The sequence below is a fragment of the Monodon monoceros genome, unplaced genomic scaffold (assembly GCF_005190385.1).
Source record: "Monodon monoceros isolate NGI ecotype Baffin Bay Population unplaced genomic scaffold, NGI_Narwhal_1 Super_Scaffold_16, whole genome shotgun sequence".
Classification (NCBI taxonomy): Eukaryota; Metazoa; Chordata; class Mammalia; order Artiodactyla; family Monodontidae; genus Monodon; species Monodon monoceros.
Window position 1 is genome coordinate 69,640,896 of NW_021703772.1, and position 21,237 is coordinate 69,662,132.

At 33.9% G+C, this 21,237-nt stretch overlaps 1 protein-coding gene across 16 annotated transcripts in view; it reads right to left on the reverse strand.

The window, feature by feature from the left end:
- Positions 1-21,237, reverse strand: part of SLC4A10 (solute carrier family 4 member 10) — a 301,395-nt gene that overhangs the window by 30,374 nt on the left and 249,784 nt on the right. For all 16 annotated transcript variants that reach the window (XM_029224937.1, XM_029224936.1, XM_029224932.1 and 13 more), the window contains 4 exons: positions 12,222-12,327; positions 6,594-6,755; positions 4,924-5,037; positions 3,518-3,679 (listed from right to left, as the gene is read on the reverse strand). In XM_029224937.1, coding sequence (XP_029080770.1) covers positions 3,518-3,679; positions 4,924-5,037; positions 6,594-6,755; positions 12,222-12,327 — 544 coding nt within the window. The remainder of the gene's footprint in view (positions 1-3,517; positions 3,680-4,923; positions 5,038-6,593; positions 6,756-12,221; positions 12,328-21,237) is intronic.

Genomic DNA, 21,237 nt, shown 5'->3' on the forward strand with positions numbered 1-21,237 from the left:
GAGTATGAATTGACTGACGTCTATATACAATATAGATGAAATCTGCATTCTCAAGTGTTTACATTTGCAACTTCTGATACGTTTGAGTGACCCAAAGGATCATGAGGTGCAGTGAGTTAGAGTTTTGCTAATCTTGAAATTCTTCATTCTGAGGGAGGAGTTAGTCACTTAGCCTGTGAGTTGGGGCTAGACTCTTCATCTCAACACAGCTTTATTACGTATACAGTAACACTCACAAAACGATAAAGAGATTTTTACTGGCAGGAAAAAATCCTCTAAAAGAAACCCAACTACCGGATTTGGTAATGGAAGTGAAGAAAAAGTGAAAAGATCTGAAATATAAGTTTGGGAGAGATAAAGAATGAAATGATGAATTTCTAGGTGACTCGGATATGTGATGTAGACTTAGATACAAGATGTGGCCTCTACCAGGTGCTTGATACAGAAGCTAGAAATCATCATTCATTAAACTATCTCAGGGAATGCTCCAACCAAGGCAAAAATGGGTTTTCAAGGGAGAAAAAAAAATAAGTAAAATCTGAAAATGTGGTTAACTTGTGGTCTGGGGATATATTCAAGAAACATGTGTCTTTTTGTGACAATGTGGTTCAAGTTAAAGCCAGAGACTGTGCAAACACTTCAGGGAAGCAACAGGCGGGAGAGCGGCTATGGAACAAACCATTACTCTGAGTAAAGAACATTCTGAGAAAGTGATTTTTTGCTGTTATTAACAGGAAAATCAGTAGCAGCAGACCACACTGTAGTGAAGCTTAGAGAAGACAAGGGTTAAAGGCCAAAAAAAAAAAAGTGTTCGGTGTAGATAAAATATGTCTTCACTGGAAGGAACTTACTTTGCAAATATCCATATCCAAGGAGGAGAATGGGGTGTTCAGACTCATAGTGGCCAAGAAAAGACTAACTCTTCTGCTTGTGGCAATGTAGCAAAGTTTATGATTAAGCCAGATTTGCTGTTTACTAAATCCAGGCGATTAAGGGGTAAAATATGAATCTTTTGATTACATAGTCATTTGTACAATAAAAAGTAATGTACAAATAATGTAATATAGTTTAATAAGATAGTCTCAAGTTTGTCTCAGTGACAAAAATATTAAATGCTTTAGTTCTACATTTAATTTTATAAATGCAGATACTTGAAAGGACCACTTAAAGAATGCTTTATTATAGTTTAGCTATTCTATACGATATGTAAAGGGGAGGTAAATATAGTATATTTGTTGATCTGGAGCTTTGGAAAGTCTGTGAACGTCAAGGGCCTACCATGGGCTCATGAAGAACAAGGAGCAAGCAATATGTGATTTATAAGGTGGAGAGATCTGGAAACAGCAAGCATACAGGACAGCCAAAAAGGTAACATCACCTTGGGCAATTCTTCATTTACTTCCACATTCTGTTTTAATGATTCCACTAATATTTAGAAAAAAAATTTACAAGGAAAATTTCTCAGTTAAATCAGTGATATTTCTGTCTAATTATAAAAGCCAAAAAAAAAAACAAACCAACTTCATTTGAAAGGGAAACAATGACTACATAGCTTACTTTCTTTCTAAAACAGGAGTCTTTTAGTTCATTTTAAAACATGTGCCATACAAGGAAATATATATACTGCCATTAAAAATGATAATGCAGATTTATATTTATATTGTTGGCATCGGATAATTACCATTATAATGCTCTTATGTAAAAACAACGAGCAACATATGTAGTATGAAAATACAAATTTTGGTGTATAATTAAAACAGAAATGGGAAAAATAGAGATGTTTTCAGTTTTAAAAAATAAACTGGTGTCTAGGAAAAATGTTTTCCTACTCCTTGGAGAGTAGCAGACTAACAGCATTCAACATTAAGTTCTTAACATCGGTTTTATAGATCTACTTAATCAACTACATAACTTAATAATTAAGTTGTGGTGGTATTTGCTTTTGCAGAAGGCTGATATTTTAAAAGCAAATAATATTTTTGAATGATTGATATTAAATAAGTTGACTACTAATTTGGAAATCTGAATTTCTTGTTTTGAGAGCTGTAAATGATTTAAAGTTTCTAATATTGAATAATGTAGTTCAGCAGTATTTTGGAGCCAGCTCATACAGACTTATAAGAACCAATTGTTTAATTTTCAAATATTTTCCTGCCAATTTTTTGATGTCACTCTTTTAGCTTGAAATGGGCCACGATGGGAGTATTGACATCATGAAAATCGGCAAACATTGTAAATCAGGGTATTTCTTTTTATACACAGAGGACTGGTTGTTAAACATGTACCAGCACATCACTGGTCTAGTTCCTAAGACTTCATGTGATATTTTGGTAGAATACATCTTTAATAATCAAAAAAATTTTTGACCAAAACAAGAAGTGAATATGAACTCATTTTAAAAAAGGTTTTGAGCACGCTTAAGTTACTTTCTACAAAGAGAATAAAGAATGCTCTTTATTTTAAGAGAGACACACACTCTCCCCAATATAATAGACAAAATTCCTTTTCAGTAAGATTTATTACAAATAACTGTGCTTTCTTATACTTATGTCATTACTACTTCCCATCAAATACTTCAATCAATCTGATTTTTAAATCTTTTAACAAACATACTTAAAAATTCTATAAAGTATGATTTCTGTTGCTCTGACAATGAAACTTTTCCTAGAGTTTAAAGAGTATGTGAAGATAGCTGGCAATTATCCCATGATACCAAAAAAAACAAGATTGTGCCTGTTCTGTTTTTGTAAGGTTTGATTCAGAGTACTTTTAACCATTCAATGATTTTTTTGATTTTATTTAACATATTCCTATAAATGATAGTGCTCACATTACACATCTCAGACAAACTGCACACCAGTGAACAGCTAATTTTTCACAGTTGCAAAATGGCAGGGTCAGAATATAATAAATAAGATACATTCATATTTATTCTTTTTGTAAAAGAAAGTCATTAGAATCTGCACTAAAATTCAAAAAAGATGTCACAAACTATAACATTTATGACTGGTTTTAATGTCATAGACATTATAGATGGAGGAACGACTAAAGAAAATGAGAATTAGTTGAAGATGTAATTTGTTCCAAAATGAATGCAATCTAATAGATATACTTAAGGTCAAATAGAGAAATAGAAGAACCCCAGACGTAAGACAAATTGGTAAAGCTACACTTCACCAAAATAGATTATTTCATTACAGTGTGTTAAACATGGTAAAGAAAGCTAGAACTTTGGCAATGTTTTTAAATTTTAAGTCCTGGAGGTAGGGTTCCAGAGTTCAGAGCTCAGCCAAGTGCTATAATTAAATTAATTAATTAATAATTAATAAATTAATTTAAAACTTATCGTAAGACAAAGTACCATGAATATAGAAATAAAATTATGAATCTGAAAATATTTTAATATTTCACTATGCAAATGACTATAGAATACAAAATATAATAAACATCAGTATAAAGTATAATTGACATCCATTGAATCACAATGATTTACATTAAAATGGAGGTTAAAATATACCTTTAGCTTATGCTCTTTTCTGTTGATGATGACGGCTGTAATCTGTTGGTCCATAAAAATTAGAATAGTACAAAGTAAAGCTGGAATAACAGCAGCTATTACTGTCCACCATGGATTTGGGCCTAAAGGTGTAACAAACCAGCCACGATCATCTCTTGTGGGCTGTGAAAAATTAAAGAATGCACAGTTATTAACTGGATTAATGAATATCTAATCAAATTGTCTTACAGATAATACCAGGAAAACTCTAGTTATAAACTGATATGCCAAGTGAATTATATATTTAATAATAATAATATTCACAAAGCATTTATAAGGTACCAGACACTATTCTAAGTGCTTTAAATATTTTAACTCATTTTTTTCTTCACAACAGTCTAAAGAAGATACAGATAAGGAAACTGAGACATAGAGAGGTTCAGTAAATTTTTCAAGGTCCCAAAGCTAGTAAGTGGTGGAGATAGGATTTCAGCTCTGACAAACTGACTCACAAATTTGTGTTCTCAATCAATACCTATATTAAATAAAATCATATTAATATTTATCATTTATGACTGGCAAATTTATTTACATTTACAAATATCACATTGACCACTGTGTATAACTCTTATTTTAGATGTGTATCCAGGTCACTATGTAAAAATGTCAAAAAGACGTTTGGTCACATCATGGGCTCAGGGAAAGGTTCAAACATGGCTGGTGCCTGAGATGAGTCCCAAAGGAAATCATTTTGACAATTCTTTGAGGAAGTCCCTAGCTATTTTTTTTTTTTTTTTTTTTTTTTGCAGTACGCGGGCCTCTCACTGCTGTGGCCTCTCCCGCCGCGGAGCACAGGCTCCGGACGCGCAGGCCCAGCGGCCATGGCCCAGGGGCCCAGCCGCTCCGCGGCACGTGGGATCTTCCTGGACCGGGGCACGAACCCGCGTCCCCTGCATCGGCAGGCGGACCCTCAACCACTGCGCCACCAGGGAAGCCCCCTCGCTCTTTTTGATAGGTGAGGAAACAGGTTCAGAGAGGTAAAGTAACTGGCCCAAGGTTGCATAGTTAGTAACATGGTCTGAACTCTATTCCAGACCTAATTTTATCTGTTTTCAAGCCCTATCCACTGTGCGTTACCCTTACTTTCAAAATGCTTCCTTATCTTTTAAGAATATAGATATTCCCACTGGAATAATTGACAGAAAATTTTTTCAAGCTGCCTCTAGGTTTCCATTTCTGTGATTTCTATTTTTTTAATATTAGGCCAAAATTTTAGTCATGCTGTGGGCATTTTATTTACTGTTATATTAATCTATATTCTTTATATTTTCATGAAAATCCCAAGTACTAGGGTTATAGCCATCATCTGAATAAAAATTAGACCTACAGAGATGGAGAGATGATAGTAAATCCTATGATAACTTCACCTTGAAAACACTTGGTACTTGTAGTTTTGGAGATGGGATCCCAATGGCATAGTCAATTAAAACCATACACAGAATCGTAAGAAAGACAGCAAAGTCGCTCACTATGGATCGCACCTAAACATAATGAAAACACTTGTCACTTGAAGGAACTATAAATAGTGAAGAATACTCAGGAACATAATCTAGAATCACACTTTATAAACACTTTATGACATAATATCATAATATTATATTTTACGCATACTATAATATTACTAATAACTCTTGTCATATTTATATTTATGTGTCTCTGTCATTAGGATGAATACACACTCAACATTTTCAAAATGAGGCATTATGGAATAGCTACAATGGTGATTGTGCTGTTTTCATTTAAAATCTAAGTTTATTATGGGAATCTTGCATGATACAATACCACTACATCAGCAGTGCTGATAAAAATCTAAGTTTATTATGAATTCCAGTATGTGAATATTTATTTCACAGAATAAGGTTGCATGGCTAGAATTTCGCTATATTTTAGTACTCTTTCTCACGTAGGTAACATTTTAATATCATAAACCTGAAATACCATAAAATAAAATTATCTATTTTTATTGAAGAAGCATAATATTTTAGTTAGTTTATCTGAGCTACAAGTATGGCAGCAGGTAATTTGCACAACAAAGTAAGCAAATTTAAGTTATTCTATGTAAGCCAGTTTTTAAAGCCATTTCTCTTTTATAAAGCCTTCATTGAGAAAAATTCTTAAACAATAATCAACAAGATCTGCCTTTTATTAGGCTGCCTTTATGACGCACACACAAACACATACAAAATGCAGGAGTTTGATACAAAAAAAATAATTCTATATTGATCAAATTAAGCTTTGGGGGGAAAGAAATGAATCTTCCATGTTACGGAAGGAAGAGGTAAGAAAAACAGAAGTTTCTCTCAAACAGCAGTTCTTAAAACATTTTCCCAGAGTAGAATTTTCATCACAATTTTTAGCTCATCCCTAAAAAGCTTGTTTTCTTGTTTCTTTTCTTTCTTTTTCTTTTCTCCTTCCTTCCTTCCTCCCTCCCTCCCTCCCTCCCTTCCTTCCTTCCTTCCTTCTTTTTTGGCTGAGTCAGACCTTATAGGTGTTACTTTGCAGTGTTAAATATTGAACTAAGCTGTTTCTCTGTTTACTTTCCTTTCCAAATATGCAGATGCAAACGTGGTGGGTTAGGCGGAGGGACTGACACTTTAAAAATGAAAAAGAGGATAGTGTTCCAATGAGTCTTGCAGGGGCTTTCCCAATTACAGAATGTAACAGTGGCTCCTATGAGGTGTCTGTCAGGCTGGAATAGTTCCCACTGTTCACTGGGCAAGAAAGTGACAATCAGTAATGCAGTGTGTGCTTTTGAGTTCCAAAACTGAAAGTGGGAAAGTGGGAGTTTATCTCTGGGATTTGAAGTTAGGAGATAAGCCTGGAGGGAATGTGTACTCCTAGCACTGTATCACAAAATGCTTTCTCTTACCTCCCTCAACATGCCCACTCCTAAACTGGCAGCTCAATCACACAAAAACCTTTTAGTGGCTCCTTTAACGACAGCAATAGCTCTTTCTTTTGTCCTAAAACACACATGACTCCATAACATGCTTTCTGTTGGTTCACATTTTGATCAGAAAAATTGTAGTCTAAGTACCTTGGTTGGAAAATAGCGGCTAGTCTTGAACTGCTTCAGTGTGGCTGACAGAGTAACTGTGGAAAAGAACAGGATCACTGACCAAAATAGAACATCTGGAACATATGGGTGCTCGTGGCCACAAGCTCGTCCAACATACTCTCCATGCAATGATTTGCATTCCTGCCAGAGCAAGTAAAACAAATGGAGCTATTAAGCAAAAAAGGTGGACACGTTTCTTTCAGAAAACTAACATCTTAAGATCGCTTGCAGTTGAGTTGCTGAAGTTGTTCAATTATGGCTCCTATTTGGATAGGTAGTGAGCAATATGAACCACTTCTAAAATTCTTGCCTTTTCAAAATAAGTTTAAATCTATAAAACTAACTGATTTATCAATCACCATCTTAATGAATTTTCACATCAACCCTATAAAATAGGTGGTTGTTATTATTTCTATTTCATGTCTGAGGAAACTGAGGTGTAGAGAAGTTAAGTAATTGGCTATGGGCTCACCGCTGCTGGGTGGCAGCAGAGTTGTGATACAAACATGATATTCCTTTGGTGGGAATATTATTAAAGAAGAACAATGATTTTGTAGAATTATCTAGTCCAAAAGCTCCCAAGAAAGGTGAGAAAAGCAACAAAAAACTATGATACATTATTACTGGAGTGAAACTGAAAGTCAAAGATGGGGCTCAAATTTAAATTATAGAACAAAAGAGAAAAAGTTAGTATAGAAGCAATGCAAAGTTCATATTTACTATGACTTCTTCATGGTCTTTTTTTTTTCCTGGTATATATTTTATAAGCCTCTGAAGGATCATTTCTAATTGCTGCCTTAGCCATGAGGTGGCAGCAAAGTCAAAAAAATTTCCTTTTTTGGAGGAAAAAAACTGAGCATTTTAAACATTAATATTTTGAAATTGAAACTTTTAAAAAATGTTTTGCTTTTTACTATTTTAATTTAAAGATTAGAACACTAAATTTTAATTTTTTATTTCAAAACAGAGAAAAGAATGGTTTAAGTGATCCAGTGACCTTGTTAGTACTTGAGATATCTGGACCTGAACAGAAACTGAATTGTGCCATATACTTAAAGATCTTAGAGAAAAATATGGACTGACGGACTGATCACCAACAGAGACTGTCCAATGAACAAAGTTTCAGGCCCTGGAGTCCTTGTATAGCAGAAAACAAATACCTTCAAAAGATTCTAGACTAAATCACAGATTGTTACATGGTTATCCAAAAACAAACTAGTAAAATCTACTTGGGGCAGCTACCCCTAAGGCTAGGATTCTTGAGAAATATTGTTTGTATACTTTATAATTATCTAAAACAATTCCATTCCCTTTTCTAATCTAACTGCAAATGCTACATTCTTTGCTAGCTAAAGTTGAATTCCAATTATCTACTTTAATATAGAGCACAATGAATTGGCTAATTGAAAAACCAAAGAAAAATCCCCCAGGCCTTAATTATAGCTTTAATTTTCCTTCTCTCAAAACTCTGTTAAAATAGATAAAGTAGCAAAAATGAATCGTTGAATTTTTTAGTCCCGTCTCTTGCCCCTTGTCCAGAGATACTAGTATAGCAATTACTAAGCAAAGTAATGGTTAAGAAGAATGGATAAATACAAAGAGGAGCTAGAAGCTCTGTTGTAAACACATTATCTAAATATTTGTGATCAGTCTTTTGTGCAGATATAAAAGTCCTCCAAGTCTTGGACTTGGATGGGTCTTGTTCTCAAATCTTAGGAACATAGATACCATTTAAAGGATCATTTAACTGTCTTATAATCTATAATACATTGCCAATAGCTTGCCTAGTTACTTTAATTCAAAGCAAATTTGAAAAGCGTATTTATTTTTTCTTCCTTTTAGGGGGACAATATGCTATTTAAAAAGGAAAAATTGTGAACTACTAAATTCTACATTTATTTTCTGGTTTATACTAACTGTACCTTTAACACACACACACACACACACACGCGCACACACACACACACACACACACACACAAACACACACACAAAACAAGTACTGAGATTTGGAAGAGAAAACTAAATCCAAATCCTGTTCTCTTATTTTGAGTCTCACATATGGTTTCACTTACAAAAATGAAAAACTGCTTGTTGACAAACTCATTTCTACTAATTATTCTTCAACACGTTCTAAGTTTCAGCAGTGTTATAAGTTGGTAAAAATTAAGTTTGATAAAATAAGAAATTAAAGTTGGCATTAGTGTCCTGCCCCTTACTTTTATATAAGCTAAATATGTAATTCTGGCACTAAAACGATTCTTAACCAATTGCTAGTTAATTGCTTGTGAATATTTTAAACCTCGCCTAGGAATTCCTTTATAATGACAGATTTTGAGATACTGCTAAAAATATATATAAACATAGAAACCTAAGTGTTCTAGCTTGCTATAAAACACTTGAATTAGGCATTATTCACAATAGCCAAGATATGGAAATAACCTAGATGTCTGTCAATGGATGAATGGATTAAGAAAATGTAGTATAAATATATAACGGAATATCATTCCCTTAAAAAGGAAGGAAATCCTGCCATTGCAACAACATGGATGAATCTGGAGGACATTATGCTGACTGATACAAGCCAGACACAGAAAGACAAACACTATATGATTTAACTTACATGTGGAATCTAAAAATGTCAAACTCAGAAGTAGAGAGTAGAATGATGGTTACTAATGGCTGGGGACAGGGGAAACATGGGGAAATATTGGCCGAAGGGTACAAAGTTTCAGTTATGCAGGATAAATTATGAAGATCTAATGTATAACATGGTGACTATGGTTAATATTGCATTAAATAATTGAAATTTGCTGAGAGAGTAGATCTTAATTGTTTTCACCAAAAAAAAAAAAAAAAAGGTAACTATTTGAGGTGATGGATATGTTAATTAGCTTGATTGCGGTAATCATTCACGTCATATACATATACCGAAACATCATATTGTATACCTTAAATATACACAATTTTTATTTGTCAATTATACCTCAATAAAGCTGGAAAACAAAATAAACCAAAACAAGACATTTACATTAAATAGTAAATTTGTGATTTGAGACTTTTTCAAAACGATCATTAAATATTTATTGAACACTTATTATGCATACAGCTGTTTGGGAGAATCAAAGAAAGCTAAAGTTCTTTGCGCTTGTTGAATTAGCAAGGTATAAATGACAATTAATGAGATATGTAACAATTCAATTAAAAATCATCTCGTGAATAATATACAAAGTAGATATCACATGACTATTTTTACAAAACTAGTTATAATGGCCATTAGCACAGTGCTTTATTAATACAATGTTTTTGATGATACTAATGGTTATGCTGAGGAAAGAAATCCCAGAATAACAATTAAGACAAAACAATTTTATGGCCCTCGTTGACTTAAAAATTGTAAGATTTTTTTCATTACATAGCATTCCCTTTGGTGATAAATGCTATTTCTGGTCAAGATTAGCAATTACCTATTGCAAAAACTGCTTTTAACTAATGAAAAATAATATGAAAATTTCTGCCAGAATGTTAACTCCTAGTACAGAACTTCAAGAAAAAACCACAGTGCTAGATTTGCTTTGATTGCAAAATATTTTTCACTGTACTTTGCTTGACCCTAAAACTTCTAATATTTAAAATTAACTCATGGCTAGCTAGATCAACTGTGCTAGAGTCTCTTTGAAAGTTATGATTCAGGGTTTGCTACCACATGGAATGAATATTATTATTTAATATTAAATTATTCAAGACTATAAAACACAGAGTAAATTATCATGCTAAATAATTTAGAGATGAGATTATTGGCTTACTGTATTGTAGGGGACACCAAGATGAGGGACAAAAGCAAGGGACTCAAGACATAATATCTTTATAGTTTACAAAACGGAAATATAAATGGAAGATGCACTGCTGAATGGACCAACCACAATCCCATGTCTAAATTCTGAATAACTGCAGCATTCTTTCTTGTTCAGCTCATCATTTCTTTTACTGATCAATTTAAATGGCTCTCTGAAAGGAAACAGTTTGGTAATGTTATTTTTTCTAAGAAAAAATAGGACAGAATAAATGTTAACCATAACAGAAGAAAACAACAAAAGTAAGTGAAGGCTTATTTTAGAGCAAATGACTAGCATAAGAGGAAAAGTAGTAAAATATAGGTCAAGATAGAATTTTAAACAGAAGGTAAGTAATTTGATTTTGATTCTGAAAGAAAATATTTAATGACGAAAATTGATAAAATAGGCAATAGGTCAAGTGCTCTTACAAGAATCATGTTTAGAGTTTTATAACATTTGTACAACAAAAAAGATTTCTATGTGTCACTAACTGGCTCACTTACTAAATGATATGTTTTTCATAAAATGAACTAGAATTTATATAGTTTTATGCCCATGGTTATAATGGGATTTGAGCTTATATGGGTAGATAAAGCGGCAGAAGCTTTGGATTGTAATGTTTGTAACTGGGAAGAATAGAGAAGAAACTAGAATGACTCAGATTTTAATACTTATTAAAACCAGAACACTTTCGATTTTTCCAATTATGAGATTTGATTGACCAGAAGTAAAGGATGCAAATGTAGATGGAAAAGGAGGTGCACAAATATTGCAAGAGATTAAGAAGAACTGAGAAACTCAGCTATGAGGGGGGAAAAAAGATACCACAAAAAAAGAGGAAAGCCAAAAATATTTTTAAAGGTATAAGATTTAACTTTGATAGGTGAAAAATATGTTGCCATTCTATTTCTTGAATGGAGGATAAAGAGAAAATGGAAGTAAGAAAATCTTCCTGAGGGAGGTGCCAGAATTTTATTAAGAAAAGTTACTTTTGTTTTCCCCAAAAGTTCAATATTTACACTAAAATATTAACAAACATCCCCTTCCCCTTAACATATTCTGAACAGCTGGAGCAGTATTACAGAGTAAAGTAAAAGCATTCTGGGTTCTTTACACAGAAGGCTGACTTAGTTCTGCCATACGGTTTCATTTAGGTCAACACTACTCTTATTTAATGTGCTTTCAGTTAATCCAGTCACATTATGCCATATATGTGTGCTTTCAGAGTAACTCAGGCCTCATAACTACTGGAAAAACTTAATAATGAAAGAAAACCCCAGTAAACTTATGCATACTTGAAATGAATGAAATCAAAACCATCACTTTTATAATAGTATTTGTTTAAAACACTTAACCTAGTGGTAATAATTCATTCAAAAAGTCAATAAAAGCCCTCATAGTAATAAGATTCAAGGTATGACCTATTTTTCTTTTTTAAAAATTAATTAATTAATTTATGGCTGTGTTGGGTCTTTGTTGCTGCATGCAGGCTTTCTCTAGTTGCGGCAAGTGGGTTGTGGTGTGCGGGCTTTTCATTGCAGTGGCTTCTCTTGTTGCAGAGCATGGACTCTACGTGCACGGGCTCAGTAATTGTGGCTTGTGAACTCTAGAGCGCAGGCTCAGTAGTTGTAGCACATGGGCTTAGTTGCTCCGTGGCATGTGGGATCTTCCCGGACCAGGGCTCAAACCCATGTCCCCTGCATTGGCAGATGGATTCTTAACCACTGTGCCACCAGGGAAGTCCATGACTTATTTTTCAATGTTTCACTTACCGACACAGTTAGGTTCTCCCATATTATGTCAGAGGCAGAAATATTGGACTCCCTCCATTCCTTCAATGTATCATTGCTAGGATTATGTGGTTCCACACAGTTACACCTGCAAAGGCAAAACAGTGTCTTTTGTGAAGTATCTTTTTGTCACCATACTTAAAACAAATGTGTGATGGGTCCTTCTTCCCCAGTCACAGGCTTCCTCCATCTGAGAGATAAGTAGGTAGCTCATCCTAAACTCCAAAACACACTATTTTCAGACAGAAGGATAGATATATTGCTAGGACATTAGATCACTTCTAATGTTTCCTGGAATGAGAGGTCATTCCCTCTCTGTCCCCACCAGAGGAAATTTTTTAAAGTGTAGGTTAGAACACGGGGCTTTTGAGGCCTTTTAAACCAAGATGCTTTCTAGACCTTACAACAACCATTTGCCTCTAAATTATAAGTCAAGTGGGAAAAAATTATAAACATCCAAATGTATTATTATAATTTACTTATTTTTATTAATACTGTATAACTATATCAATTAAAATTGGAGTTCATAATTCATATTTTAGAGATCATTTAGAATTTTGCAATGTAATTTAAAATTAAAGCTAGGTTGAAGCAAGAACCCTAGGTATCTCAGGATATACTTTCTTTGTGATGAGTGATAGTTCTATTAAAAATCAACAAATCAGTATGCAAAAGATTTTTGAGTAGCTACTACATATAAAGTAACATGATGAACGCTGGGTGGGGTAAGAGCAGAGAAAATAGGAAAAAGCTGGGCAAAGTGGTACTGTTATGTAATAAAAAACAGCTTTTGATTTCATGTTCTTTATAACTTTGTAAGTAAATGAGAAGACAAAAGCAAAGATTATCAACAAGTTAATTGTCTTAGATGTTAACTTCAATTTACAAATTGTTTCAAAAATTCATTCATAAGTCTATTATTTGCCCTTCAGAGAGCATTTTCTTATAGAAGCATTTTAGAAAAATAGTGGTTGGGCTCCCAGATTAAGCCACATATATACTACATAACTTTAATATTAGTTGGATTGCTGTTTTAGTGATATTAATTGAACTGTAGAACCCAACTGCCATTATTTCTATAGGAAAATGTATTACAGTCTCTACGTGATAAATTCCTCTGCCTAAGCAACAGTCTCTCTTCTTTTATTTATTTATTTTTTTTTGCGGTACGCGGGCCTCTCACTGTTGTGGCCTCTCCCGTTGCGGAGCACAGGCTCCGGACATGCAGGCTCAGTGGCCATGGCTCACGGGCCTAGCCGCTCCACAGCATGTGGGATCTTCCCGGACCATGGCACGAACCCGTGTCCCCTGCATCGGCAAGCAGACTCTCAACCACTGCGCCACCAGGGAAGCCCTCTCTTCTGTCTTTTACATCAGAAATTTTAGTCTGTTCTTTTTTTTTTACCACCACTCATTCATTTTTCAAAGTGTACTGAGTGTCTATTATTACAAGAAACTCTCCTTGACTTGGGCAATACAGACAGGTATGTTCCTGCTCTCACTAAGAGATGTTAGAGTATTCCCCACCTGGGCTCACATGGGGCTGGGCCTCTAAAAAAACAGAGGATTCCAATGAGAAAGTTGTTGATGAGGATTTTAAGGGAATGAGACATGGAAGTATTAGCTACTATGAGCAGCTACAGTGACCACCATGGTATCAGAGGGAGGAAACACAGCAAAAGGGAAACAGTCCCCTGAGATGCAGTAATAGTCATTCATTAATGCAATTTATTCAAATCTATAGGTTCTCAAGTCCCAGATTAGTTGTACATAATCCCAGAACACAGGATTATGTGTCAGAAAGGCCTTTGTCCTTTACTGGCTGTGTGGCCAGGGGCAAATTATTTAAGCACTCTAAATCTTGGTTTCCTCATAAATAAAATGCAGACTGAAATGCTTACCTTGTAGAGCTATTATGAAGAATAAGTAACATGATATATATTAAGTGCCTGGTATACATTTATGCAGTTTTGAAATTGTAGCTGCCATCATCATCATGGTTCTCATCATTATTTTCTGGTTCATTTTTCAGTTTTTCATAAGATGTAATAAAACTGTTAACTTTCAATTAATGTAATACAAAAAAAACACTAGGCTTTTCTCTAACATGCTGATACTCTTTATTTTGCTTCCAGTGCTTTAAAAAGAATTAAATTCTGACCAGCATTAAAACAGTTTTGCTACTATCACTAAGAATCTATCAAAAGAAAGAAAATTCCTATTTAATTTTGACTCTAGGTCATTAGATCACTAGGCAAACACGGTAAAGATAATATATGAAGAGAGAGAGAATAATTTCATTTAAAAATATCTTAAATTATTAAAAAATAACACTAAAACCATTAAATCACTGAATATTTTCTAAAATTAAAAATCAGGTTTGGCTTCTAGCTTAAGAAAGAGGACTGAACACACATGTTTATTTTCTCATTACCTAGAATTCATTAAGCAAAGAAATAATATAAAAAGAAACATGAGGAGAAATATCAACAAAAGAGAGATGTAAACAAATGGAATATGAAAAGCATATGAAAGCAGGATGTTTGTAAAAGCAGAACAGAAGAGTAATACTAACAATAATAGTACTTTTATGTTTAATCCTTAAAATAGGTAGTATTAATCACATGAAAATATCAAGGCACGAGTGATGTGGCCAAGGTTACACAGCTAGAAACATCAGAGCCAGAATTTAAACCTAGGCAGTCTGCTCCTAATGACTAACTTAAAAAAATAGAAATATTTACATAGAAACATAAATATATATACATATTTATATATACATATAAAATTTATAAATTTATATAGGATATATATATATCCTTCCAACTGCAGTAAAGGAAGGACCTGGCCTGCCAAGTAGAATCCCAAAAAGGGTCTGAACTAAGAGAAGATGTTGGGATGAAGGAAAGAGTGTTTTCCAACCTAAGAAAGCAGTGAAAGAACTCTCAGAATGACAAATGTATGGTAGAGCCCAAGAGTGAACCAGGGAAGAAGTGAAATCACAGGATGGCTGAATGGAAAGTCCCAGTGCTCCTTCCCCCATAGAAACTTCAATTTAACAACAATATATGGACTAAAATACTGTGACGAGAATTCCAGAATCCAGTTAAGATGTTGCAGTACCTGAGTGCAAAGCTGTGAACAGCCACATTCAAACGGGTAAGAAGAGCAATTTCACTTTAACTGCATCAGCCCCTCCTCTAAGCTGGCACAGCTCAGCAGTGGTAGAGAATACCCTAGCTTACACTTTTTACACTGGAGGTGAAGAGAAAATAGAGGCTGCATATGACGTTCCAGCTCTTCAGAGGGCTACTGAGGGACTGGTATCTGTCTTGTCATAAAATGTCATAAATGGCAACTGTCTCACCTAACCTGGGATGCTGATGGGGACTCATCATATGGTAGATATCTGGAGGCCTCTGAGAACAAGAGATAGCAGAGAATCTTGCTACTGTAAGTTCTATGGTTTTACAGTAGCAAGATTCTCTGCTATCCCTTGTTCTCAGAGGGAGCAAAAGATTATGAGCCCCTGGAAAAAGAAACCAGCAATACTAATTGAGAAATTGCACACACGAGGCTCAGAGAATTTGCATCCCCTTCCCTCCAAGAAAGGGTTAGACAGGCCCCTAGAATCTCTAGTCAAGCTGATTAATAAGAGTCTTCTGCACAAAGAGCAAGTTCCTAAAGGCTATGAAAGGTGGCTGTTATTTCAAATGTGCCAATCCTAAAACAAAGTTATGGGACACATGAAGAAACAGGGCAACATGGTCCATACAAAGGAATAAAATAAATCAGAAACTTATCTTAAAGCAATAGAGGTATATAAATTACCTGACAGAATTAAAATAACCATTATAATGATACTCTATGAGATCAAGAAAATGATGCATAAACAAAATGAAAATATCAACAAAAAGAGAGAAAATATTTAAAAAGAACAAAATAGAAATTTTGGAGCTAAAGAATACAATAATTGAACTAAAAAATTCAGTAGAGGAGTTCAACATCAGACTCAATTAAGCAGAAGAAAGAATCAGTGAACTTGAGGATGGGTCACTTGAAATTATTCAGTCAGAAGAACAAAATGAAAAAAGAATGAAAAAGAGTGAAGAAAGCCTGAGGAACACATGGGATATCATAAGCAAATCAATATATGCATCATGGGAGCCCCAGAAGAAGAAGAAAGAGAATAAGGGACAGAAAGCTTATTTAAAGAAATAGTGCCCCAAAACTTCCCAAAAATGGGGAAGGAAATGACATCCATATTTAAGAAACCCAATGAATTCCAACCATTGTGAATCCAAAGAAATCCACACTAAGACACATTATAATCAAACTGTTAAGAGTCAAATACAGAGAAAATTTCAACAGCAGCAAGAGAAAAGCTAATCACCATGTGCAAGAGAAGTTCCATAATACTACCAGTGGATTTTTCAGCCTGAACTCTACAGACCAGAAGGCAGTGGTATGACATATTCAAAGTGCTAAAAGGGAAAACTTCCAACCAAGAATACTATATCTGGTAAAAAAATGGGGGACTTCAAAAATGAAGGAGAAATAAAACCTTCCCAGGTTTCAAAAATAAAGCTGAAGGAGTTCACCACCACTATATCTGCCTTATAAGAAATGCTAAAGGGAATCCTTCAAGTTCAAACAAAAGGACGCTGAACAGCAACACAAAAACATATGAAAGTATAAAGCTTGCTAATAGAGGTAAGTATATAGACAAATACAAAATACTGTAATGGTGGTACATAAATCACTTTTAATTCTGGTATAGAAGTTGAAGGACAGAAGTATTTTTAGACACTATTGCTATAAAAATATGTTAATGGATACACAATATGAAAGGATGTAATTTTTGACATCAATAACATAAAAAGTGTAACAAGGGGGGAGTAAAAGTGAAGAGTATTTGTATGCAATTGAAGTTAAGTTTTATCAGCTTAAAATAGATTGTTGTAAATATAAGATGTTTTATGTAAGCCCCATGGTAACCAAAAAGAAAATACCTTTTTGTGTAGAACATCCACAAAAGAAAATAAGAAAGGAATCAAAACATATCACTACTAAAAAAAAAAAAAAAAAAAACAACAAAACACAAAGGAAGTAAAAAAGAGAGGAAAGGGGGCAGGTGACAAAAATGTTACAAGACAGAAAACAACTAATAAAATGGCAATAGTAAGTTCTTCTCTATAAATAAGTACTTAAATGTAAGTGGATTTTACTCCCCAATCAAAAGACATAGAATGACTAAATGGATAAAAAAAAGATCTAACTATATGCTGTCTAGAAGAGACTTTTGATTTAGGAACACACATAGAGTGAAAGTTAAAGTATAGAAAACAATATTATATGCAAATGGTAACCAAAAGAGAGCAGGTGTCAGGGTGGGCCATAATATCAGACAAATAGACTTTAAGTCAAAAACTGTCAAAAGAGACAAGGAAGGACATTATATAAGGCTAAAAGAGTCAATTAACCAGGAAAATATAACAATTAAAAAGATATATGCACCTAACAGCAGAGCACCCAAATATATGAAGGAAACATTGACAGAAGTGAAGAGAAAGATAGATAGTAACACAATTATATTAGGATATTTCAATACCTCACTTTAAATAATGGATAGATCCAAATAGAAGATGAATAAGGAAACAGAGGACTTGAACAACACTGTAGACCAAATGAACCTAATAGCATATACAGAACATTTCACCCACCAGCAGCAGAATACACAGAGTTCTCGAACACACACAAAACATTCTCCACAAGAGATCACATGTTAGGTCACAAAACTAGTCTTAACAGATGTAAGAAGACTGAAATCATACTAAGTATACTTTCCAACCACAGTGCAATGAAACTAGAAATCAATAACAGAAGGAAAACTAAAAAATTCACAAATGCATGGAAATTAAGCAACATATCCTTGAACAACCAATGGACCAAAGAAGATATCAAAAGAGAAATTAGAAAATATCTTAAGACAAATGAAAACAAAAACAACATACTAAAACTTATAGGATGCAGCAAAAGCAGTACTAAGAGGGAAGTTTATAGCAATAACTGCCTATATTGAAAAGATGAAAATTCTCAAATAAACAACTTAACTTTAAAGCAGAAAGAACTAGAAGAAGAAAAACAAAGCCCAAAGTTAGCAGAAGGAAGGAAATAATAATCATCAGAGCATAAATAAGTGAAATAGAGACTAGAAAAACAACAGTAGAGATCAATGAAACTGAGTTGGTTTTTTAAAAAACCCAACAAATTGACAAACTTTTAGCTAGACTAAGAAAAAAAATAAAGACTCAAAATTATAAATGAAAGAGGAGATGTTACAACTAATGTCACAGAGATTAAAAGGATTATAAGAGATTACTATGAGCAATTCCAAGCCAACAAACTGGATAGCCTGGAAGAAATGGATAAATTCCTAGAAACATGCAATTTATCAAGAATGAATCATGAAGAAATAGAAATTCTGAACAGACCTATAGCTAGTAAGGAGTTTGAATCAGTAATCAAAAACTTCCCAACAAAGAAAAGCCCATGACCAGATGGTTTCACTGGCGAATTCTACCACACATTTAAAGAACTGATGCCAATCCTTCTAAAACTCTTCCAAAAAACTGAAGAGGAGGGAACACTTCCAAACTCATTTTATGAAGCCAGAATTACCCTGATACCAAAACCAGAAAAAGACATCAAAAGAAAACTATAAAACAATATTCTTAATGAATATAGATTCAAAAATCCTCAACAAAATAATAACAAACTAAATTCAACAATACATTAAAAGGATCATACATCATAACCAAGTAGGATTTATCCGTGGAACACAAGAATGGTTCAACAAACAAATATCAATCATTGTGATACACCACATTAATGGAACAAAGGATACAATCACATGATCAACTCAATAGATGCACAAAAAGCATTTGACAAATTCAACACCCTTTCATGATAAAAACACTCATCACACTAGGAATAGAAGGGAATTATCTCAACATAGTAAAAGTCATATATGACAAGCCCACAGCTAACATCAGAATCACTGGGGAAAAACCAGAAGTTTTTCCTCTAAGATAAAGAACAAGACAAGGATTCTCACTCCTGCCATTTCAATTCAAAATAGTACTGGAAGTCCTACTAGAGAAATTAGGTAAGAAAAAAAAGCATCCAAATTGGAAAGGAAGAAGTAAAATTATCTCTGCTTACAGATAACATAATCTAATACAAAGAAAACTCTAAAAATTCCATATATAAAAAAATTGTTAGAAGTAATAAATGAATTCAACAAAGTTGCAGGATAAAAATCAACATTAAAGGGGCTTCCCTGGTGGCACAGTGGTTGAGAGTCTGCCTGCTAATGCAGGGGACACGGGTTCATGCCCCAGTCCAGGAAGATCCCATGTGCCACGGAGTGGCTGGGCCCGTGAGCCATGGCCGCTGCGCCTGTGTGTCCGGAGCCTGTGCTCCGCAATGGGAGAGGCCACAACAGTGAGAGGCCCGCGTACCACAAAAAAAAAAAAAATCAACATTAAAAAACTCACTTGAGTTTCTATAAACAACAATGTGCAATCTAAAAAGGAAATTAAGGAAACAACCTGATTTACAATAGCATCAATAAGAATAAAATACTTAGAAATAAACTTAACCAAAGATGTGAAAGACTTTTACACTTAAAACTATAAAACATTGCTGAGAGAAATTAGAGGACACAAATAAATGGAAAGATATAAATGTGTTCATGAATTGGAAGACTTAATATTGCTAAAAACACCCATATTACCTGAAGTGATCTACAAATTCAGTGCAATCGCTACCAAAATCCCAATGACATTTTTTATAGAAATAGAAAGAATAATCCTAAAATTCATATGGAACCATGAAGGATCCTGAATAGTCAAAACAATCTTGAGAAAAAAAGAATGAAGTTGGAAGCCTCACACTTCCTAATTTCAAAATATATTACAAAGCTAGAGTAATAAAAACAGTATGGTACTAGAACAAAGACAGATATATAGACCAATAGAACAGAATAGAGAGCCCAGAAATAAACTCTCACCTATGCAGTCAAAAGACCTTCAAAAAGAATGGCAAAGCTTCACAATGGGGAAATGCTGAAGTCTCTTCAACAAATCATGCTGGGAAAATCAGATATCCACAAGCAAAAGAATAAAATTGAACCCTTATCTGACACCATACACAGAAATCAATTCAAAATGAATAAAAGACTTAAACATTAGACCTAAATCTATAAAATTTCTAGAAGAAAATGGGGAAAGCTTTATTACATTGGTCTTAGCAATGATTTCTTGGATATGACACCAAAACACAGGTAATAAATGCAAAAATAGAGAGTGGGACTACATTAAACTAAAAAGCTTCTACATAGCCAAGGAAACAATAAGCAGAGTGAAAAGGCAACCTGTGGAATGGGAGGAAATACATGCAAACTGTATCTGATAAGGCATTAATATCCAAAATATATAAGGAGTTGCTACAACTCAATAGCAATAAAACAAATCACTCAATTTAAAAATGGACAAAGAAAAATAAAAAATATAAATAAATAAAAATAAAAATGGACAAATGACCTAAATAGACATTTCCCCGAAGATCTACAAATGGTCAATAAGTATATGACATCACTAATCATCAGGGAAATGCAAATTGAAACTACAATGAAGTATCATCTCACACCTGTTAGGATGACCAATACGAATGAAAAAAACAAAACAACACAACGGAAAATAAGAAGCATTGGTGAGAATGTGGAGAAACTGGAACCCTTGTGCACGGTTGTTAGAAATGTAAAATGGTGCAGCCACTATGGAAAACACTCTATAGGTTCCACCAAAAAATAAAAATAGAGCTACTACATAATCCAGCAATCCCACTTCTGGATCCAAAGAGAACTAGATCTTGAAGAGATATTGCATTCCCACGTTCATTTCAGTATTGTTCGCAATGAGCCAAGAAGTGGAAA